The sequence below is a fragment of the Nuphar pumila genome, chromosome 6, assembly GCF_984573655.1.
Source record: "Nuphar pumila chromosome 6, dmNupPumi1.hap1.1, whole genome shotgun sequence".
Taxonomy (NCBI): domain Eukaryota; kingdom Viridiplantae; phylum Streptophyta; class Magnoliopsida; order Nymphaeales; family Nymphaeaceae; genus Nuphar; species Nuphar pumila.
Window position 1 is genome coordinate 90,942,908 of NC_143254.1, and position 23,749 is coordinate 90,966,656.

Sequence of the window (23,749 nt, forward strand, 5' to 3'; positions counted from 1 at the left end):
AAAGACACATAACAGATACCAAGGTTAGATTTTTTCATTGCATAAAACAAAATCCTGAAGTCAAATATATGAGCACAGTGGCATAGGCAGGAAAGATAACCATTTCTCAATCCAACTCCATCTAGTTTCATGTATATGAATGATTGATAAGTAAAACAATAGTCATAAACATCTACAATATTTGAATTTATTGAGAAAAATCAAGTTAATATATGTAGACAAAACATTGATTTTTCTAACATGATACATTCAAAACATTGCACCAGTTCAACTTATCATGATTTTTGTATAAAACAGCATAAAACCACTGAAAAAAATATATAAAAATGGAGGGTACTTTTCAACAGGTAAATACTTGGTGCAAATGAAGGTATGGAACTATTAAATAGAAATCCCCTTGTTTTCATACTTTTTATGTTATTTTTTACTATGGATATGATCTACAAGGTTTGTTTAGCAGAAAATCATTTTTTGAATCATGTGGTTGTGTCATATAAGCAGGTTTTTTAAGCCCTTAAAAAATCAACAACCCACAATATACCAAAATTTCCCAACTCAAAATATCATGTTTTTACATTGGAATAACATTATCCCAGGTTTGATCCTTCGCAAACAAACCAATGTTGTGGCTCATTATTTCTGTACCTTCATTAGTAATTTAGTACCAAATATAAGCCCTTTTTCCACAACCTTCATCATAATTTGATATTAAAACGGTTTCCTCTTTGTAGCCTTTAAGAGGGAAAAAGGACTTTTATATCCAGCAAGTGGGTCTTCCATCATGGCCACTTCTCTTAGCATGTGTATCTTCATGGGCACAGTCAAACCAGTTTCACACACAGTCAACATTCTGCAATTAACTTTGTCTATTTCCTTTTATGATCTAATTTGCTCATTCACTTGAATTCTTTTTCTTTTAAAATTTGTTGTCAACTACCTTACATTCTATGTCACATGGGTGCGGGTGCGGGTGCGGGTGCGGGTGCGGCACTTTCAAAAACCTTGGGTGCGGGGTCCAGGGGTTCCCCCCAGCACAGGTCCCGACTTCGTTGTGTATTTTTTACTAAAATAAAATACAAGTAGACACGACACGGGAGGTAAGTTTGTTTCGGACCCGACTTTGGTTTGGACACACAGAAACGTACGCACCATCCGGCGGGTAGGAGCCGAGTGGCGCCGAGCGGGAAGGAAGGATAGCAGGCGGTCACGTAACTCAGCGGTCACATCAACAGCCACAGTCCCTTTAATTTCCGAATGCGCCAAAATTCCCCCACTCGCAAACCCGCCTCTTTGTTTCTCAATACTCAATAGTTACTATTCTTGTTTCAAGTTAGGAACGTCATTTCTTGAACAATTCGCTGATTTCCTTTGACATCCATTACCATTTAAAAGTTAAGTCACTGCTCTGAAGCAAAAATCGAATGGCCAGATTTATTTCGAAAAGGATTTTTATACCAAATTCGCCAATTCAGTAAAGGTGGCAGTTTATGGATTAAAGTCTTGACTTTTATGTTCAATCGTTGTTTGCCGCATCACTTACTCGATGCCATAAAAAAAACCCTCGGTCACGGTGCCTCCCTGACCCCATATAATGAAGAGAGTGTGGCCTCTTAAATTTCCCTCCAATCCCTAATTCTCTCTCTCTCTCAATCTCTCTGTCTTCTGCCATTCTTTTGTTGGGGGTTAGGGGGATGGCGGATTTTGCTCCTAATGTGAAGGACGGAGAGCTCTAGCTGTCGTCCGATGTGTTCCCGGACGAAATCTACTGTCTGAACTGTCACCCACCCTCCAAATTCGAACCGGAGTTCTGCGAGCTCACGTCCTCCATCGAGAAGCTCGCCCACCAACTTGCGTTTGCCATTCTGGACGATTCCCACCACCATTCTCCCCACCCTCTTCCCCACCTCAACCCCTTATCTCAAGTAAAATCTCTCTCTCTCTCTCTCTCTCTCTCTCTCTCTCTCTCTCTCTCTCTCTCTCTCTCTCTCTCTCTCTCTCTCTCTCTCTCTCTCTCTCTCTCTCACACACACTACCGTTTTTGTTATTTGAAGGTATTGATCTCTCTCTCTCTCCCTCTGGGTTCAGGTGAAGCCCCAAAGGAGCAATGAAGGGTACGCGCGTTTTGGCTACTCCGGTTTTCAAGTAATTGGTTTTGCCAACAAACCGGTTCAGCAAAGCGTCTCAAGGCCGGTTCTCGGTTCTACTCAGCTTCTGATCAAACCAGGCCATAACCAGGTAAAAGAAAATGGATTGTTTCGGTACATCCTCTTCGCATATTCTCATCTCTTTATCTCGACTCGGTTTTGATGGGTAATCGGTTATTCTTCTGTTTATGCAGGGGCTGATGGTTTCGAGGCCCCAGAGCCAAAGCCGGGGGTTGCCGTTCCGGGTGGTCGGTTCAGGCGCAAGCAGTCTGAAATATTTTTTTTTAAATCCGCAGCCCATTTCATACGGTAATTTAAAAAAAAAAATCCAAAAATGGACTAAAATGACCCTGGGTGCGTTGACCGCACCCACATCGCGTCGACGCGGGTGTGGCACCTGTCTGGCCGAATCCCTGTGACATAGCTTACATTTCAATTTCAACTTAGTTTCATTATTTGATGTTCCAATTATAGTGAGTTAAAATCATGGTTGCCAGTTGAGGAAGCGGGAGCGGGAAGCGAGGCACTTTCAAAAATTTAGGAAGCGGGGGACCACTTAGGACCGATTCAGGAAGTGTCTTGGAAGCGACCTAGGAAGCGTCTCAGAAGCGACCTAGGAAGCGTCTCGGAAGCGAGGGGGAAGCGAAAAAATAAAAATAAAAAATAAAAAATACAAAAAAATGAAAAAAACAGGGGAAGCGTGGGAGAAGCGTGATGGGAAGTGCGCTTCGCATTAAAGGGAAGCGCGTCCCCCATTAAAGGGAAACACGTCCCCCATTAAAGGGAAGCGCGCTTCCCAAAAAAGGGGACGCTTCCCCCCCACGCTTCGGAAGCGCGACGTTTCGCGCTTCCGAAGCGCGCTTCCCCTTTTAGCTAGGCGCTTCTGGTAACCCTGGTTAGAATTGTTGTTATACACACACACATCTAAGTGTGTGTATGGCCGTGTCCCCATGTCCGAATTATTTAAAATTATTGTATCATACCAAGCAAATCTGTGTCATCTCCTGTGCCTGCATCCACAACGATGTGACATAGTTTGTCTTTTGAAAAGTGTTTATATCTATTTGTTTTAAAGCATTCATTAACTAACAAACAATTTGGATTTTTTTCAGCAAATTCTCCTGGTAATAGAAAAATTATGAGTTAAGTTTTTAAGAAAGAAAAGACATCAAATTGTATATTTTTAATTCAATATTACAAGAACTATCAGGTATAGCATGTTTAATAAATCAACTTTGCAATTAAAGGAAAAGGAAAAGATATCTTTTAAAATTTGGAACCCAAAAATTTAAACATACAATATAAATTGCATACTTACGAACAAATTTTTAACTCAGAAATGTAAGGTTGAAGACACAGACAAACAAAAAAAATTGCATAAATTGTTGTCAAACTAGATCAGCTTACAGGAAAATATTTAAATGAAATTGAGCTACTGTTCTCTGATTCATTGAAAATCAGCCTGGTTCATTCTAGTCGTCTGGTCTTTTTATTTTCAAATTATTAAATTAGGTCAATCTGATTCAGACTTTACAACAACATTACATTGAGGATTTATATTTGGATACTTTTTTACCATAAAATAAGGCGGCAAACTTGTACATATTTTCAGAAAAGACTGAGGAAAAAAGAACTGTGGACATAGGAAATGAAAGCTAAAACATGAGGCATAAGCCCGACTGACATGGAGTGTGGCATACCACCATTAGGTGTAAAACTTGTGGCTCAAAATAGTGAAGTATAGTTATCAGAATGCATCTGTAGGATGCAAGATATTGTCTGTAATGAAATATGCGGAAAAGTAAAGAGTGCTCTAAGCACTTGCAACATCCACTAATGAACAAACAACAAGGGCTAATACCCAAACCCAAAGGAGACAACACAACATAAAAATATAAATGCCTCTTATTGAAAGAGAGAGAACTCTCAAGAGTGAAAAATACAAGAGGGGTTCACCCCTATTTATACACAAAGGAAGGAGGGGAGGAGTGGCCATATGGCCTTAAAAGAAGAGCCACCTAGGGGCTCCCATGGAGTCGTTGGGAGCCCCCAACGGTCACAAATGTGACCGTTGGGGGCCCCATCGACTCCATGGTGGGGCCCCTATTAGGTGGACAAAAAACCAAAAAAATAAAAGATAAAAAATAAATAAGAAAAAATACAAAAAGAAAGAAAAGTAACAAGTACCCCTATCGGGTACTTGTGAAATGACTAAAATACCCCTATCGGGTATTTTAGATTATACAAATATATATGTATATAAATATATACATATATATGAATTACATATATTTTAACACCCTCCCTCAAGCTTTACGGGGATATGACCAAAAGCTTGTTAAGAAGAAACAAAAACCGAGGAGCTGCAAGAGCCTTAGTGAAGAAGTCCGCCAACTGGTACTCTGATGTGACGTAAGGTAGTGCTATGGTTCCTCTTAGGTATTCATCACAAACGTAATGGCAATCCATCTCAATATGCTTAGTACGCTCATGGAAGGTGTGATTGCTTGCAATATAGATTGCGCTTTTGTTGTCGCAACACAGCTTCGAAGGAGTAGAGATGACAATGCCCATATCACTGAGGAGGCTTCTTAACCACACAAGTTCCATAGTTGTAGTAGCCATAGCACGATATTCGGCTTCCGTTGAGGACAAGGATACTTTGTGTTGCTTCTTGCATCTCCAAAAAATCATAGAGTCACCTAAGAAAACACAAAATCCGGTAGTTGAGACTCGGTCATTGGGATTTCCTCCCCAATCTGCATCAGTATAAGCAATTAAATCAAGAGATGAGGCAGAGGAAAGAAAAACTCCCTTAGTTATGCTATTTTTGATATATCTGACGATCCTTAAGACTGCACTCATGTGCACAGTTGTAGGTGCATGTTGAAATTGACTGACAGAGTGAACGGCATGAGCAATGTCTGGCCGTGTGATGGATAAGTAGGTTAGAGACCCAACAAGTTGCCGGTAGGGAGTAGGATCCTCGAGAGGTGTTCCATCTTCCAACCTTAATTTTGCATTGATGGCTTCTGGGGTTTCTGTTTTCTTATCGTCGGAAATACCAGATTTGGAACAGATGTCAGCAGCAAGTTTCATCTGAGAGAGAATGTACCCTCGAGGAGAGTACGCCACTTCAATTCCTAAAAAATATCTTAAGAATCCAAGGTCAGACATATCAAAATTTTCTTTCAAAACCTTTTTAATATCATTAATGTCTTTCTCATCACTTTCTGTGATGATCATATCATCAACATAAAGTAGTAAAATAACTACTGAAGACCCTGCACTTTTCACAAACAAAGCAGTGTCAGTATAACATGAACGAAAATTCAAACTTGTCATTACATTACTAAACCTATCATGCCAAGCCTTTGGGGCTTGTTTTAAACCATATAATGCCTTTTTAAGTTTAAGAATTTTATTTTTACCAATACATACTCCTGGTGGGGGATCCATGTAAACTTCTTCATTTAATTCGCCATTTAGAAAAGCATTCTTAACATCGAGTTGATAGATAGGCCATTTTTTCACTGACGCAATAGCAATAAGAGTCCTAACACTAGTCATTCTAGCAACAGGTGCGAAGGTTTCTTCATAATCTATACCATATTCCTGAGCATATCCTTTAGCTACTAACCGTGCTTTATAACGTTCTAATGAACCATCACTCTTGTTTTAATTTTGAAGACCCATCTACATCCTATAGATTTCTTTCCAGTGGGTAACGAAGTTATTTCCCAAGTTTTTGCTTTTTCAAGGGCACTAAGCTCTAAGTTCATGGCTTCAACCCATTGGGGAATATTTTTGGCCTCATTATAGTGTGAAGGTTCATGAAATGAATGCAACGCAATTAGACATGCTCTATATCTAGGAGTTAAGGACTCATAGGAAACAAACCTATTAGGAGGATTGGAGATCCGACTGGATCTCCTTAAAGATGTTTCTTCAATGTTGGATCCTTGAGAGTATTTTTCTAAGGCACTTATTTGAGTTTGTTGACCACGCCTAACATATGTTTAGATTGGTCTATTATTCTCATCTATAGCATTATCAAGAGGAATTTCCTCTAGGTCATTCAAAGACTCATTAGAGATTTCCTCTTCTTGAGGAGTCTCATCTTCTTGAGATAGAAGATCAAATAAAAAAATATATTCACTTTCGTCAATATCTTTAGTTTTCACAAAACCATTCTCATTTTCCAAAAATGTTACATCTTTAGATACATAGAGTTTGTTATTTTTCAAGTCAAAACATCTAAAACCCTTTTGATTTTCTCCATAACCCAAGAAAACGCATTCAATAGCTTTAGGAGATAATTTGTCCCGTTTATGAGTAAGGACAAAACATTTGCATCCAAAGACTCTTAATCTATTGAAGTCTGGTGTTCTTTCAAATAGTTTTTCGTATGGAGATGTATTCTGTAAGGATGAAGATATCATTCTATTTATTAAGTAAGTTGAGGTTAAGGCCGCTTCGGCCCAAAAATTCTTTGGAATTTCTTTGGAAATAAGGAGTGTCCTAGTGGTTTCCATGATATGTCTATGCTTTCTTTCGGCCAAGCCGTTTTGTTGGGGAGTCCTAGGACACGATCTTTGATGACAAATTCCATTTACTTCTAAATAGTTTTGAAATTCATTTGATAAATATTCTCCACCCGAATCGGATCTAAGATTAGAGATATTACTTGAAAATTGATTTTTAACTATCATATGAAATTTTTTGAAGAACTCAAAGACTTCGGATTTTAAATTGAGAAAGTAAATCCATACATACCTAGTGTAGTCATCGATGAAAGTGACATAATAGGAGTACCCTCCTTTAGACATGACGGGGGAAGGACCCCAAACATCCGAATGGACTAACTCAAAAGGTCTTTTGGACACAAAAGTTCGGTTTGGAAAAGGAGTAGATTTCATTTTGCCAAAAATACAATTCTTGCAAACAAAATGTTTCTCATTACAAAATTTCTTTCCAAATGGAAAGGAGTACATTTTTGAGAAACTTGAATGTCCAAGTCTTTGATGCCAAATATCAATATTTTTATCTTGGACATGGTTACAAAAAGAGTTAATGGGGAGTTTCAAGTTGCTCATGTAATAGAGATCTCCCCTTCTATGGCCTTGCCCAATCAGCTTCCCGGACCGGAGATCCTGTATAGAGCAATCCTTAGTTGAGAAGGAGATTTTACATCCATGATCGCATATTTGAGCAACAGAGAGGAGATTTAAATTAAGTTGAGGTACAACTCTTACGTTTGGCACAAAGAAGTCTTTTGAAAAGTTTAAAGTTCCAAAACTTTTTACTTGTAAAGATGTACCATCGACAGTTGAAACATAGGAGTTTTTATAATTATTACATAAATCGGAAAGCTCATTTTCAAGGGGGGTCATATGAAAGGAAGCTCCAGAGTCAAGGATCCAAGACGACATACCTGGAGGAGAGGAAGAAGCTACGGCGGCACCCGAAGTTGATGGAATCTTGAGTAGAGTTTGTAGTGCCTCCGATAGTTGAGCAAGAGAAAAAGAGTTTGTTCCTTTGATTGCTTTCTCTTTCTTTTGAGTGGCTTCTTCAACGGAAGCAACTTTATTTTTTGGTGCTTCATTCAACTTAGGGCAATTAGGTCTTATATGACCCGGTTCTTGACAATGATGGCAAATGGCTTTTCTATAGTTGCCATTATAGTTATTTTGCCTTCCAAAATGAGGAGGTTTGTAGGTTCTCATATGGTTGCCGGGTTTAGATACGGCCAAGACATCATTTCCTCCTTTAATCATGCCAAGACGGGTTTCTTCTTGGCATATTTCGGCAATGGCATCTTCCAAAGGAAGAGGCTTTGATCTATGTAGGAGGGAGGATCTAACTTGTTCATACTCGGGCCTAAGCCCATGTAAAAATTGGAAAAAGTGTTCTTTTTCCATTTGTTCTCTCCTTAATTCCACATCTATACTAGAAACCCATTTTGGTTCTAGCAAGGATAACTCATCCCATAGAGGGCCAAGAGTGTTAAAGTAGTCCCTAACACTCATTTCTCCTTGTTTGATAGTCCGGATTTTTTCTTGAAGAAAGAATTGACGAGCAAGGTCTTTTTGGGTAAACATACCTTTCATGAAGAACCATGCTTCATTTGCCATCCGAAATTTGGCAATGTTGGCGCAAATCTTAAGCTCCACATTGTTCATGAACCAAGCAAGAATCTTGGCATGCTTACTTTCCCAATCTTCTATTTTAGATTGGTGATCTTCAATGGCCTTCATGCGGGCATCTCCTTCAAGAGCTTTTTCTTGATCGCCTTCCATCTTAGTTAGTTGGAGTTGTGGTTCTGGAATGGTGCCCATAACGTATCCCCAAAGCCTTTTCCCTTTGAGGCTGTTTTCCATGGCGGCGGCCCACATCATGTAGTTGGATCCATTGAGCTTGAAGGAGAGATCAATCTTTTGTTCTCCTTCCATAATAATCACACTTAAAAGGATAAAAGAAGAGAGAACCAACAAAAAACAAATATAGCTACACAACTAGCTATATTAAGAAGAAGAGCATACACAAGGCTCTGATACCATGTAATGAAATATGCGGAAAAGTAAAGAGTGCTCTAAGCACTTGCAACATCCACTAATGAACAAACAACAAGGGCTAATACCCAAACCCAAAGGAGACAACACAACATAAAAATATAAATGCCTCTTATTGAAAGAGAGAGAACTCTCAAGAGTGAAAAATACAAGAGGGGTTCACCCCTATTTATACACAAAGGAAGGAGGGGAGGAGTGGCCATATGGCCTTAAAAGAAGAGCCACCTAGGGGCTCCCATGGAGTCGTTGGGAGCCTCCAACGGTCACAAATGTGACCGTTGGGGGCCCCATCGACTCCATGGTGGGGCCCCTATTAGGTGGACAAAAAACCAAAAAAATAAAAGATAAAAAATAAATAAGAAAAAATACAAAAAGAAAGAAAAGTAACAAGTACCCCTATCGGGTACTTGTGAAATGACTAAAATACCCCTATCGGGTATTTTAGATTATACAAATATATATGTATATAAATATATACATATATATGAATTACATATATTTTAACAATCTCATTTTAAGACATAGATCCTGAGGGAAAGATTTTCTAACCAATTTTTTGAATCCAATGGGGAAAAAATTCTGAAGCTTTGCTTGAGATGGTATAGGATGTTTGAAATTGTTGGGCAAGCACGAACATAATTTCAATGAGAAGAAATACAAAGTATAGTTACCCCTATAAAGTAATCATGTCTCTATATCTTTTTCCCTTTTCTTCTCAAAGCCTTATGCATCAGAAATAGCTATTTCATTAATAATAAAAAATATGCGTCAATTTGAGCTTGCAATCTTTCCCCAACATCAAAATATGATATAATATTGATATGTGCAATAATAGATCAATTCGTGAGCAAGGATAAAAATGTACCACATATCTTTGAACTCGATTCCCATGCATTTTCACATCAGCTTTAAAATAAGGATTGCCAGACAAAAGGTGGTTAGATTCGACAGAAGCCTTAGCATGTGGCTTCCTCACAGTTTTTCCACATGAATGCAAAATGTCATTGCCGCAGAATGGGCTCGGTACCTCTGCAAGATATAACTAATCCTCAATCAACATCAAAGCAGAAAAAAAAGAAAAACAAGAAAGATTAAGGGTCAACATCAATTTCTTTTCTATGATTCAGAACAAAAGTTTCTAATAAGAAGGATCCTAAGAACATGTAGACTTAACAGAAGGCAAAACAAAATATCCCATACCAACACAACCATCATCACCACCATCTTCTAGATCATAATGCTGATATTGACTTGGCAGACGAACTGGCCTCCCTAAATGGCTCATAGCTTCTCTATGCTCATCAATGAGAACATAACTGTCCTCACAACAGCTTCTACCAAATATATGAACAGTAAAGTGCATATTTCCATTATACCTAAACATCAAGAAGTCTCCCATCTCCAAACTATGATGTTCAAAGAAGTCTCTCCAGCCACTCTGAAATACCAACCCATCTCTATCAGCAGTTAACTCAACTGGCCAATGTTTAACAGTGAGGCTCTCTAATGTGGCATGTGATGACTGCTTTCCAATATGATGGATAAAGGACGGGGGAATCCTCTGTGAGATAAACATTAGTTGTAGCTTCAGCATAAGCTGTATAAACAAGATATAAAGAAGAAAGAATTTTTTTCTCAGAGAATCCCATGAAAACAGCAGCAGCATGTGTAACAAAACTTTTCTTTTTTACCAACTTATACAGGAATTAAATAAATGTGAAGAACTAGCATCTCATGTGAAAAGTGTAAAAAGATATGAGAAGTTTTAAAATATGGATTTTGTTCTGAATGCGCAAAATAACCAACATCATTTATGACAAAATTCTCGAAAATTTAATCCAAGAGCACACAGGTAATAAGCTAATTTGAGGGTAACGAAATAGGAAGAGTCCAATTTGAGTAACAGCAAGTAATTTGAGGATCGTCCCCATCAAGCCTGCAAACAAACAAGGCTTGGAAATTTGCATTTGAGGCAGATAGACTGCTAGTATAAAGATTGTACTGATCAAACAATAAAAACACCCTGTTTGTTTGGAAAAAACTTGGTGATCAACTAAGACCAACAGTCTCTTCCTGCTCAAATTCATAGTCCCCATCAATTCTTTTTATCGACATTCATTTTAACAAAGGCAAACTGTTGCATCGTTGTAACTAAATTTCACTCCAAGATTCAAGAATCAAAACGCTGTAATTGACTTTTATTGCTCAATGCTTAAGAAAAAAAATCTAAAAAACTATTATCCATGGGAAAAAAAGAATATTATGATTTTCATCACTGCATCATAACTTCAGTTTCCTAAAACAGGGAATCCAAGGAAAAGGAATCGGAGGCAGCAGGGCAGTCATTACACCATCCATTCAGGTTGCGACTGTGACTTATGCAACAACGAATTCCACTGCTTTCACATGGGAGAGAAAGGGCAGCGGGGATGGGCTAGTTGTGATTTTGTGCCGATTTTGACGCATGCTTACTGTTAGAGATAAGATTCCGGAAGGATTGGTCACCCCAACTCCTTACCAAATGGACTCTTTTGTTAATGTCCAGCTGAAAGGAAAGACTCCAAATGAATCAAATGAGGATCACGATAGAAAGGAAAAATCGGTTATGATAAGAGTCCTCAAACCATCATCTGCTAAAGTCCAGCTGAGCTTACCTAATCCGGAATATCGTGATAGAGAGGGAAGGTCTCTAACCAAGATTAGTATTCCTAATTCTAAGGATAATCTAGATCTTTTCAAATGTATTGGGCTCTCATTGTAATCTATATAAAGGCAATAAGAGGAGAGTCCCTATTCAACAATTGAATAGAGAGACTTTCTTGGATGTAGATATTTACCGAACTACGTTAAAATCGTCTTCGTGTATGTGAGTTTATTAGGTATATCAAATGAGTGCAGTTCATATTATTGTGTGAGTGTAGTTCATATTATGGTATCAGAGCATAACAATTTCATCATCAATGGCAAGCTCACTGTCGTCCACCAACAATACTCGACAGCCCGGAAGTCAATCTGAAGCTTCAAGTAATCTCAATATGATTTTACCTCAACCGAATTTTCAATCTGGGCTTCATTATTTTTTGACTACCAAATTAATGGCCGGAAATTATTTGTTATGGAAATCGCAATTTCTTCCCATTTTGAAATCGTATGACCTTATGGGTCTCGTTGATAGAACAAAGCCATGTCCATTGAAATTTAAAATGGACTCAAACGAAATCAATCCGGATTTCATTTTGTGGCATCATCAAGACCAACTTTTACTTAGTTGAATTCTCTCATGGTTATCTGAATTGGTCCATACTCATGTTGTGGGACTCAACGTCCTATGAGGAATGGATTTCATTAAAACTTGCTTATGATGCTCAGTCCTGGACCCGAATTATGCAGTTGAAAAATCGTCTATTTGAATTAAAGAAAGGCTCTCAAAGTGTTGAGGAATATATACAAAATGCGAAAAAAAAATTGCATCAACTAGCCATTGCAGCCAGACCAATCTTTCAAGATGACTTGATGACACATTCTTCGTGGCATGCCTTCTAAATTCAATTTGTTTTGTACGGCCATTAGTACTCGTATAGAACCTATCACACTTAATGAACTTCATGGACTTTTGTTGATTCATGAAGCACAACTAAGTGAAAATGAGCCGATTCTTGATGTGACCATGCCTACGGATAATCTTATTATCCACCAAAATCAAAATTCGAACTCAAATTGACGTGGTGGCTATAGAGGCAAGAATAATAATGAAAATCGTGGTGGTTATAGAGGAAGAAATAGAAGATATTCTCCAAACTATATTCAAACTCGAAGTGAACAAAACTATGGAGGTAATGGGAATCAATTAAACAAAGTTGTTTGTCAAGCGTGTGACAAACCAGATCACAAGGCAAGGAAGTGTTTTCAATACACCTTACTCTATCAATCAAGCTCTCTGCAAGCTTATCATGCTGCCCTTATGATGTACGGTGATGATTCTTGGTACCCTGACTCTGTCACGACTCACCACGTCACCAATGATCTTAGCAATATGTCTCTACATTCTGAATATCAGGGCAATGACACCCTGAAAATCGACAATGGCTCAGGTTTGCAAATTCATAATGTTGGTATGATTCATTTTCTTAAAGCTCACTTTCTTGTCAAAAATGCATTGCATGTTCCTCACATCATAAAGAATTTGATGTCGGTCAATAAATTGACTAGAGATAATAACTTATTTGTTGAGTTTTATCCTAATTGTTCTTATATTAAGGACAAGGCCTCGGGGAGACTTCTAGCTAGCGGAAAGAGCGATGAAGGCCTTTATCGTATTTCTCTTCAAGCAGGACAGAATAAAGAAGCAAGGGTGAGTGAACGCACAATGTTTGATCAATGGCATCAACACTTTGGTCATCCTTCATCTAAAATCGTTCACCATGTGCTTCGTCATTTTCATTTACCTTTTCAAAAACGGTTTGAAAATAAAGTTTGTGAGGCATGTCAAATCGACAAGAGTCATAACTTGCCTTTTGTTTCCTCCTCTCATCAAGTATCTAAACCTTTTGATTTAATTTTTTTTATGTGTGGGGACCAGCTCCTATTTCTTCTAAACTCCCTTCGACCACCATTGCTCATAAAACTCCTTTAGAACTTCTTTTCAAAATAATTGTTGATTACAAATTTTTAAGAGTTTTCGGTTGTGCTTGTTTTCCTTGCCTTCGGCCCTATTGTCATCATAAGCTCGATTCTCGGTCCACCCTATGCACGTCTTTAGGCTAGTCCGCAACACAAGGGTTATGTGTGTCTCAACATGACCACTTTCCAAATTATTATTTCTCGGCATGTTATCTTTGATGAAACCCGTTTTCCTTTCTCCAAAACTGGTCGTCTCTCTCCCTTCCCTTCCTCGGTCTCTCAGTCTCCTTCTCTTGTTTTCATTGCCATACTCCATCCTTCTAACCCCTATTTGGCTGCCCCTATACCTCCACCTTCCCTGCCTGCCTTTTCCCCCACCACCCTTCCTTCCCCTAACGATTCTCGTGGACCCACCTCCACCGCTATCCCCCTCTCCCTCTATCAACCCTGTCCTGTCAGTTGTCCCTGCTGGACTAGTTTCTTCTCCTTCTCCAGCACTGGTTCGCACCCATCACATGATTAGTTGAACCATGGATGGCACTCGCAAACCCAAACTTTACCTCTCCACTAAACATTCTCTTTTTGTCGCCCTTCTCTCTGAACTAACCCAGGATATGGAACCTACCTCTTTTACCATAGCCAATCAAGATCCCTGGTTGCAGCAAGCCATGTACTCAGAGTTTAGTGCCCTGATCAACAATGGCACTTGGGTTCTTGTTCCTCCTGATCACCATCATGTTATTGAATGCGAATGGATTTATAAAGTTAAAAGACGGTCTGACTGTTGCCTTGAACGCTATAAAGCTTGTCTCGTCGCCAAGGGATTCAGTCAATGAGGTGTAGATTATTTTGAAACTTTCGGTCTGGTTGTTAAACCCACTACTATTCGCATCATTCTTGCTCTCGCAACTGGACACAACTGGCCGATCCGGCAACTAGATGTTTAAAACGCATTTCTCCATGGTGTTCTTAATGAAGAAGTCTATATGGTGCAACCTCCTGGCTTTCAAGATCCTCGGTTTCCTAATTATGTGTGCACGCTTCAACCCACTTTATATGGACTTAAACAAGCTCTTCGCGCGTGGTTTCACCAGTTTAGCACTTTTCTCTTAGGCATTGGTTTTGTTGGTTCTTAGATGGACACCTCTCTCTTTATTTTTCGGAGCTCTTCTGTTCTTATTTTTGTGTTAATTTATGTGGATGATATTATCGTGATTGAAAACTCTCCTTAAATTCACTCTCTTATCTCTGATATGGGTCATGAATTTGCCCTCAAGGATTTGGGACCGCTTCATTTCTTCTTAGGAGTTGAAGTTATCTCCCTTCCCACCAGGTTGCTTCTCTGTTAGCGCAAATATATCTTGGAGCTTCTCAATCGGACTAACATGCTTGGCATCAAACCCGTCACTTCCCCTATGGCTACTAATCTTTCCTAGTCAGCTTTCAGTGGTACTGCTTTTGAAGACCCCATATTATATTGCAACATTGTGGGTACTTTGCAATATATTACTTTGACTCGGCCTGATATCTCCATTGCAGTGAATAAAGTGTGTTAGTTCATGCACCGACCAACTATTGATCATTAGAAAAGGAAAAGTGTATTTTACGCTATCTCAAGTCTATGATTTTCTATGGTTTGAATATGACTCATTCCACTAATTTTGACCTATCAGTGTACACCGATGCAGACTAGGCCGAGTGCCCAGATGATCGAAAAACTACAAGTGGTTATGCAGTGTTCATTGGCCCTAATTTGGTATCTTGGAGCTCCAAGAAGCAAACTATTGTCTCTCGCTCGAGAACCGAAGCCAAATATCGAGCTCTCTCCAACTCTGCTACCGAAGTTACTTGGGTTGGTTATCTACTCCATGAACTGGGTCTTTCTGGTTCTCCCCAAATCATCTCGTGTGACAATATTGGCGCCACGTACCTTGCCTCTCACCCAGTTTTTCACTCTCGCTCCAAACATATTGAAATCGATGTTCATTTTGTACGCAACAAAGTAGCCAAGAAGGAGTTACAAGTCGGTATTTGCATACTCATGATCAACTTGCTCACCTGTTTACCAAACCCTTATCTTCTCAGTGTTTTTCCTTGTTGTGGTTCAAACTCAGTGTGCGCCCCAGCCCATTATGTTTAGGGGGGTGTTAGAGATAAGATTCTGGAAGGATCAATCACCCCAACTCCTTCCCAAATGGACTCTCTTGTTAATGTCCAGCTGAAAGGAAAAACTCCAAGTGAATCAAATGAGGATCACGAAAGAAAGGAAAAATCAGTTATGATAGAGTCCTCAAACCATCATCTGCTAAAGTCTAGATGAGCTTACCTAATCCGGAATATCGTGATAGAGAGGGAAGATCTCCAACCTATGTCACATGGGTGCGGATGCGGGTGCGGGTGCGACACGGGTGCGGCGCGATTTTAAAATTTTTGGACACGGGGACTCGGCTATATCTATATATATATATATATAAAGTGCAAAGACACAGCACAGTTACAGGCTGTGACTGTGCTGTCTGCACAGCAGTCTGTGACTGTGCACAGCACAGTCCATTGTGCAGCACCCCCGCCCCCAAGAATTTTTTTTTTTAAATTCTGTAACCCAGACAATTTAAAAAAAAATCCAAAAAATGGACTAAAATGACCCTGGGTGCGTTGACCGCACCCATGGTCGGGTTAACCGAGTCCGAGCCGCACCCATGTACGTGCGTGTCGACGCGGGTGCGTCGACCTTGGAGCCGAGTTCGTGTGACATAGTCTCCAACAAAGATTAATATTTCTAATTCTAAGGATAATCTAGATCTTTTCAAATGTATTGGGCTCTCATTGTAATCTATATAAAGGCAATAAGAGGAGAGTCCCTATTCAACGATGAATAAAGAGACTATCGTGGATGTAGGTATTTACCGAACAGTATGTGAGTTTATTTGGTATATCGTGTGAGTGTAGTTCATCTTATCGTGTGTGTGAGTGTGGTTCATATTACTTGCATACATCAAGATGCTAGGGAGCCCTCGACATTAGGATCAAAAAACAATCCATGACAGACAAAAAAGAACACATACACCTTTATGAAAGATGTCGTGAATCAACCCGCGAGTCATTGTGCCACCATGTTCACAATAAAAGAGGTCTTACGAAAGCACAATAACTTCTAAGATGGTCGGAAGAAGAGCCCCTCATTTTATATCATAAAAAGAAGAAAGAAGAGATGTAACGACCCGATCTGGGGCCTCTCGAGCCTGGGTTCGTGGACGTTAGTTCCCAGAGAGAAAATACTAAAAAACAACTCAAAACCATGTCAAAAAAAAATTTATTTAATAATTGAAATTTAAACATTTTAGGTAAGTGAACATTTGCAAATTCCTCCTTAGTTGATTAAAACACATGTTAGTTAGTTTAGGCATTCTTCAATATGATTTCAAGTGCTTCAAGTATGTTAGTTTTGTTTATTGTGAATAGACACTGTTTTGCATGCTTAGGAATCTATAAAGTTCAAGTGTGATGCTTAAACAGGAATTTATAAAGTTCAAGTGTGATGCTTAAACCTGATCATGCATATTTCCTGATTTATTATATAAATGTGGCATGACGTGTTAAATTATGTATTCAAACCATGTAACCTATTATATATATTTTATATATAAGGTAATACATATATTAATATATATGTATCTACTTTTTATATATATAATATATATATTCTAATAATAGTCGTAGGGGTAGTTTGGTCTTTTTATGCATATTCAATTTCTTGAATATGATTGTAATTTATTTTTGTAATTTCTTTTTCTTTTTCTTTTTCTTTTAAATCTTTTTATTTCTTTTTAGTACAATGTACTTTACCTTGGGGGGGATGTGTGGAAATACAATAAAAGATAAGATTCGAAACGAGGAGATACGTAAGAAGGTAGGTGTTGCACCCATTGAAAATAAGATGAGAGAGAATCGTTTACGGTGGTTTGGACATATTCGACGAAGGCCTAATGATGCTCCAGTTAGAAGGATGGAGAAATGGGAAAATATATTAGTTAAAAGAGGTCGGGGTAGGCCTAGGAAGACATGGATGGAGGTGATAAGAAAGGATATGAATGCTTTGAACCTCACCGAGGACATGGCATTGGATAGAAATGAATGGAGGAGAAGGATTCATGTGGAAGACCCATAATGATTTTCTTTGTTGGTTCATATCGCCGACCCCAATTGTTTTGGGATGAAGGCGTTGTTGTTGTTGTTGTTGTACTTTACCTAGGGGGGGGGGGCAACACACTAGTCGTTGGACCCCTCCAACGGTCACATTTGTGACCATTGGAGGGGCTCTAACGACTATGTGTGGAGCCCCTCCCAAGGCTCTCTCTTGCCCTATAAATAAGGTGCTAGAATTCCACCTTGGTACCTGTATTGAGAAAACGAGAGAGAGAGAGACGAAGAAAAGATTACGAGAGGGGGGTTGCGGCTCACGATTTCTTCATTCCAAAAATCGTGGCCTAATGCCTATATTAATACACTTAAGTGTACACAGTGGGTCGAGTCGGGTCTGGTGTATTATCCGAACCCGGATACAAATAAAAAACAGACTTATACAAAAATGAACTCGGGTCTGGGCTAATGCATGAGTGAATTCAGGATCCAGACCCGAAACACTATTCACCTTTTTCACCCCCCCTCAAGTTGATCATGGTTATGGACCATGCACAACTTGCCTTTAAGCGTCCAAAAACGATCCTTGGTTAACCCTTTCGTAAATAGGCCCGTAACTTGTCTTTCAGTATTGACGAACTCAGGTTCAATCTCTTTTTCTTCAACTTTCTGTCTTATTAAGTGTTGGTCAATCTCAATGTGCTTAGCACGACTGTGATGTATTGGATTGAATGACATGTTTATAGCACTTTGGTTGTCACATAGCAAGATAGTGTGGGAGATCTTTTCTTACTTCAGTCAGTAGATGTCTGATCCATGTGACTTCGGCAGTAGCAGCAGCCATAAATCTATACTCAGCCTCAGTACTTGATCTAGTGATAGCCTTTTGTTTTCTACTGCTCTAAGAGACTAAATTTCTTCCAATGAATACACAATATCTTGATGTAGATCTTCGTTCATCAGGATTTCCTGCCCAGTCTGCATCACAATATACAGTGAGTCTATGATCATCTTTGCCATATGGTTGTGGTGAGTATGTCAATCCATCCCCAATAGTCCCTTTCAGATATCTAAGGATTCTCTTGACAACTTTCATATGTCCAGTACGTGGCGCATGCATAAATTGAGACACTTGATTGACTGAATAAACAATATCAGGTCTAGTAAATGTGAGGTACTGTAGCATTCCTATTATGCTTCGATACCTGGTGGGGTCATCACACAGATTTCCATCATGAGCGCTAAGTTTTTGATGAAGCACGCTCGGAGTTCCCAAAGGTTTGCAGTCTTTCATGCCTGCCTTGCTGAGAACATCTACGGTATACTTGTGTTGAGTGAGTGTCAAGCCATGAGCCTGATTATCAACTTCTACACCAAGAAAATAGCGTAGAGCTCCAAGATCTTTCATTTTGAAACTCTGACCTAGTAAGTCTTTTACTTCTTGGATGTGGGCCACAGAGTTTCCTGTGATAACAATATCATCGACATATATTAATAAGAGAGTGGTCACAGTCTGACTTTTGAAAATAAACAATGAGTGGTCCAGCATGGAACGTGAAAATCCATGTTTCTGAATCTCTAGTGAGAAGTTGTCAAACCAAGAGCGAGATGCTTGCTTCAGACCATAGATAGCTCTTTTTAACTTGCACACATGAGTTTTACAATTTTGTTCTTGATATCCAGGGGGTTGCTCCATGTACACTTCCTCCTTCAAGTCCCCATGCAATAAAGCATTTTTTACATCAAGCTGACTCAACTTCCATCCATGTTCAACAGCCAAAGAAATAATATTACGAATTGTTCTCATTCTTACAACCGGACTAAAAGTCTCATCATAGTCTTGCCCAGCTTCTTGAGTGAATCCTTTGGACACGAGCCTTGCCTTGTATCGTTCAATGGTTCCATCTGGCTTGTACTTTATCTTGTAGACCCATTTACATCCGACAACATTTTTGTCAAGTGATCTGGGAACAACTTCCCAGGTTCCACATTCATGCAAGGCTTGCATTTCATCATTCATGTCTTCTACCCACTTGGTAGAAGTGGTTGCCTGATAGTACATAGTGGGCTCATCTTCCTTATTGAGAGCAGTTAAAAAGAGTTGAAGATCCAAGGAGAAGTTGTTATAGCTAACCCACCTGTCAATGGGATGTCGTATGCGGCTTGATTTTCTGACCTCAAGAGTGTGAGAAGGAGTCGGATTGCTGACTGAAACATGATCTAAATGGCTTGATGTTGTCGGTCTCTGTCTAGAATAGACAATGCCTTTGTATCTGCCCGGTACTTTCTCTGAATTCTGTGGCCCCGACGTCTAAGTGTTCTCAGACATCCCTTCTTGCTGCACGCAATCTGATGAACATGCTTCATTGGAGCCAGCAAAAAGTTCTGAACTCAACCAAGGATAGTAAACTTCAGTTGGTATATTCGTTGCATCAGCTTTGTCATCAAAATTTTGTTCATCAAAGACAACATTTCTTGAGATTCTGATACGTTTGTTGGTGGGATCATAACACTGATATCCTTTGTAGTCATCTGCGTATCCCACAAACCTACACTTCTGGGCCTTGTCCTGAAACTTGTTTCTCAGGGACCGATCAATATGCACATAGCAAACACATCCAAAAACACGCAGACCATGATAACTAGGATAAGCTCCAAAGAGACAGTGATAAGGAGACTTATTTTCCAGAACGATCATGGGCAATCTATTTATCACATGCATGGCAGAATGAAAAGCTTTTGTCCATAGGTTGATGGGAAGATTGTTGTCATGAAGCATACTCATGGCACTTTCAACAATATGTCTATGTTTTCGTTCAGCAATGCCATTTTGTTGAGGAGTGTGAGGGCAGGACACCCTTCTTCCTATTCCGTTATTTCGAAGAAAAGAAATAAAATCACGGGATGAGAATTCCCTACCTCCATCACATTGGAAAAATTGAATGGACTTAGAAAATTGATTTTTGACCAAAGAAAGGAAATTTTGAAACAAAAGAGAAGACTTCTAACTTATTTTTTATGAAATATATCCAAGTGTATCGAGAATAACTATCAACAAAGATTAGATAATATCTGCTTATAGACCCAGAGACAATTGGGGCAGGTCCCCACACATCAGAACAAATAATCTCAAAAGGTTTTGAAGTTCTCTTATTAATGGAATGGAAAGGCAATACATGACTCTTGCATAAAAGACAACTAGAACATTTATGACTACTCTCATCCCCATTAAGACTTTCTTTTGGAATGAGATTATTAGAAACAAGTTTCTCAATAAAATGACTCCCACAATGTCCAAACCGACTATGCCATAAGAATGGCTTATTACATTCAGAGATACTAAAAACACTGGAAGAAGAGGATGAACAAGACTCTAACGAAGGCTTCGAAATCAGATGAGCTGGGCGAACATCATGACATGGAGCTTCTTCAAAGACATACATGTTGCCTCGTCTCTTTCCTTCAGCGAATGTTTCCCTCGTGCGTAGGTCCTTGACCTGCACAGAGAAGGGAGTGAATTCAACTGAAGCATTATTATCATCAATAAGTTTGGAGACGGAGACAATATTTTTCTTAATGTCAGGAGCATGAAGAACGTCAGAAAGAGTAAGAGTGGAATGTGACATGGGAATGACAGTCTTTCCAACATGAGAAACAGGATGGTGGGATCCGTCTCCAGTGACAATCTTACTTTTTCTGAAATAAGGAATAGGGTTAGAAATTTTTCCTGCATCGTCGGTTACATGAGTTGTTGCCCCTGAATCGACAACCCATGTGCCTTCATCACTCTGCTTCAATTTTAAATCTGACAAGGCAGATATCAGCAAATCTTTAATCTCTCCACTGTCTCTGGTATTTGTGAACTTTTTTTTGGTTTCTGTCTGCGGACCCTTTCCTTTATTCTCTGGATTATGCCAACAATTCGCCTTGATATGCCCCTTCTTGTTACAAAATAAGCAAGTAGGAATGGATCTTGGTCCCTGCGCATGAGCTGACATGTTTGGAGTGGGAAGCAAACCACGCCCTCCGTGTCCATTTCGCCCTTGTCCTCCTCGTCCCCGTCCTCTACCATAAGTCATTCCTGTGGTCAAAACTTCTTGAGTATTTGGATGATTATGAGTTTCTTCAGAGAATCCCTTCAGAGTCATTTCATACTGGATCAATTTGGCTCGTAGTTCATCGAAGGTGGGAAGAACAGGAAGGCACAGTAGTGATGTAACTATCATATTGTAGTCAGATCTCAATCCACTCAGAGTTTGTTGCACCATGTCATTATCACTAATGGCACACCCTATAACTGCAAGTTGGTTTGTGATGATCTTTATCTTGTTCAAATATTCCATGATGGCCATAGAATCTTTTCTTAGCAACTGAAATTCCTTTTTTAGAAAAACCACTCTTGCTTGAGAAACCTATGAATACGTCTGAACCAGTCGTTCCTAGAGTTGTAGCATTGTACAGTTGTCAGGAATGGCAACGAGAATCGCTTGAGACAGAGTTGATGTGATGTATGCAACAACTGATTGATCTTTCCTTTCCCAATTGAGAAATTCAACATTTTTGACATACACGATTGAACTCTCCCCTTGGTCATCTTTTTCTTCTCTCTGGATAAATTCTGGTGGGACTGAAGTGGTTCCATCCAGATGACCTAAGAGGCCTTGACTCCTTATGAAAGGAATAATTTGTCTCTTCTAAATTAAGAAATTTGAGGTGTTTAACTTTTCAGAAACAAGCTGGTTGAGAAAACCTGAAGAAAGGTTTGATTGATAGTGATAAGAATCCATTGAGAATTAGAATCAACAGAAGTATCCACAAAAATTCTAACCCTTTTTTTTTTGGAACAGAGGGTCATAAATTGTCAGAATCAGAGGATACAGGAACTCAGGTTCAACTTGTTAAAACTGTTATTCAACGACGTGTGAAAAACACCTTCACACGTTAAATATATTTGCAGAAATAAGAATCAGGAAGGGAACTATACAGTAAACATATATTTGAATGTGCAAGTACGAGGAGAAGGGTGGACCCAGGAAGATCGAACAGACAAGCAATAAAGAAATGTCAAACAGGCAATATCAATAAAAGAAACAGGGATCGTGATTGGTCTGGTGTTTCACGTGAGTCGATTTCAGCGATTCACGTGAAACACAGCCACTTCTTTTACGGTTTGGGTTCGTGTGAACAGAATTCATGTGAGCCTCAGATCCAAGAGAGAAACAGACCCACTTGAGGTGTGGGTGCATAGAATAATTCAGGAAAGAGAAGAAGAATGAGGGAAGAAGAAGAGTAGATAAGGGGAGAAGCGAAAAAAAAACTTCAAATTTCGATTGGATGTCAGAACTTGTTTAGAAGAGATGAGGGCTTCAGATTGGGTTGTTGATGGGTTCGGCTGAAGGGGATGGAGAGGACTCGCTGAAGGATTTCGGCTTTTGATGCTTCGGCTGAAGAAGATGAAGGAGATGAAGGGGGCTCGCTGAAGGAAGAAGATGAAGACGTGTCGCACCTGACGAAAACCTTTTCCGGCCCTTAGACAGATCTTGGCTCTGATACCATGTTAGAATTCCACCTTGGTACCTGCATTGAGAAAACTAGAGAGAGAGAGAGACGAAGAAAAGATTACGAGAGGGGGGTTGCGGCTCACGATTTCTTCATTCCAGAAATCGTGACCTAATGCCTATATTAATACACTTAAGTATACACAGTGGGTCGGGTCGGGTCTGGTGTATTATCCGAACCCGGATACAAATAAAAAACATACAAATAAAAAACAGACTTATACAAGAATGAACTCGGGTCTGGGCTAATGCATGAGTGAATTCAGGATCCAGACCCGAAACACTATTCACCTTTTTCATAAGGGCCTCTTCCCTTGTATTTGTAAGCTTGTGGGATTATAGCCCAAGCTCTTTTAGTGGAACTTATGACTTTTGGGTTCGCATTTGCGCATTTGTGAGTTTGTATTGTGCTCTTTGTGCACAAGTGTTCTTGTTGTGTGTGTGTGTTCACATTTGTTTCCAAGAATATTGTAATATTGTTCTTGGTATCTTGTTGAAGATACTTTTACATGATATCAGAGCCCCGTTAGTGATAAAGGATCGTGGATTTGTTTGATTTTTGAGTGCCTCGAAAAGCATGCCTTCAGATATTTGAAGATTGAAGTGGTGGAGCTTGCTTCTCAAATATTTTGGAAGAATCTTGTGCAAGAAAGAGCTTTAAATTTTGTGTTGGTGCGTATTTCTCCCTCTCTCTTTACTCCTTAATGGGTGAAAA

General features: G+C 39.3%; 1 protein-coding gene across 2 annotated transcripts in view; it reads right to left on the reverse strand.

Annotated features, from left to right (window-relative positions):
* Positions 1-23,749, reverse strand: part of LOC149835125 (putative B3 domain-containing protein Os04g0347400) — a 71,929-nt gene that overhangs the window by 25,072 nt on the left and 23,108 nt on the right. Inside the window, exons 2-3 of one of the 2 annotated variants that reach the window (XM_090011715.1) lie at positions 9,917-10,277; positions 9,582-9,745 (exon numbers count right to left, since the gene is read on the reverse strand). In XM_090011715.1, coding sequence (XP_089867841.1) covers positions 9,582-9,745; positions 9,917-10,277 — 525 coding nt within the window. Of the gene's footprint in view, positions 1-9,581; positions 9,746-9,916; positions 10,314-23,749 lie in introns of both variants that reach the window. The other variant, XM_090011714.1, reaches the window with a different exon arrangement.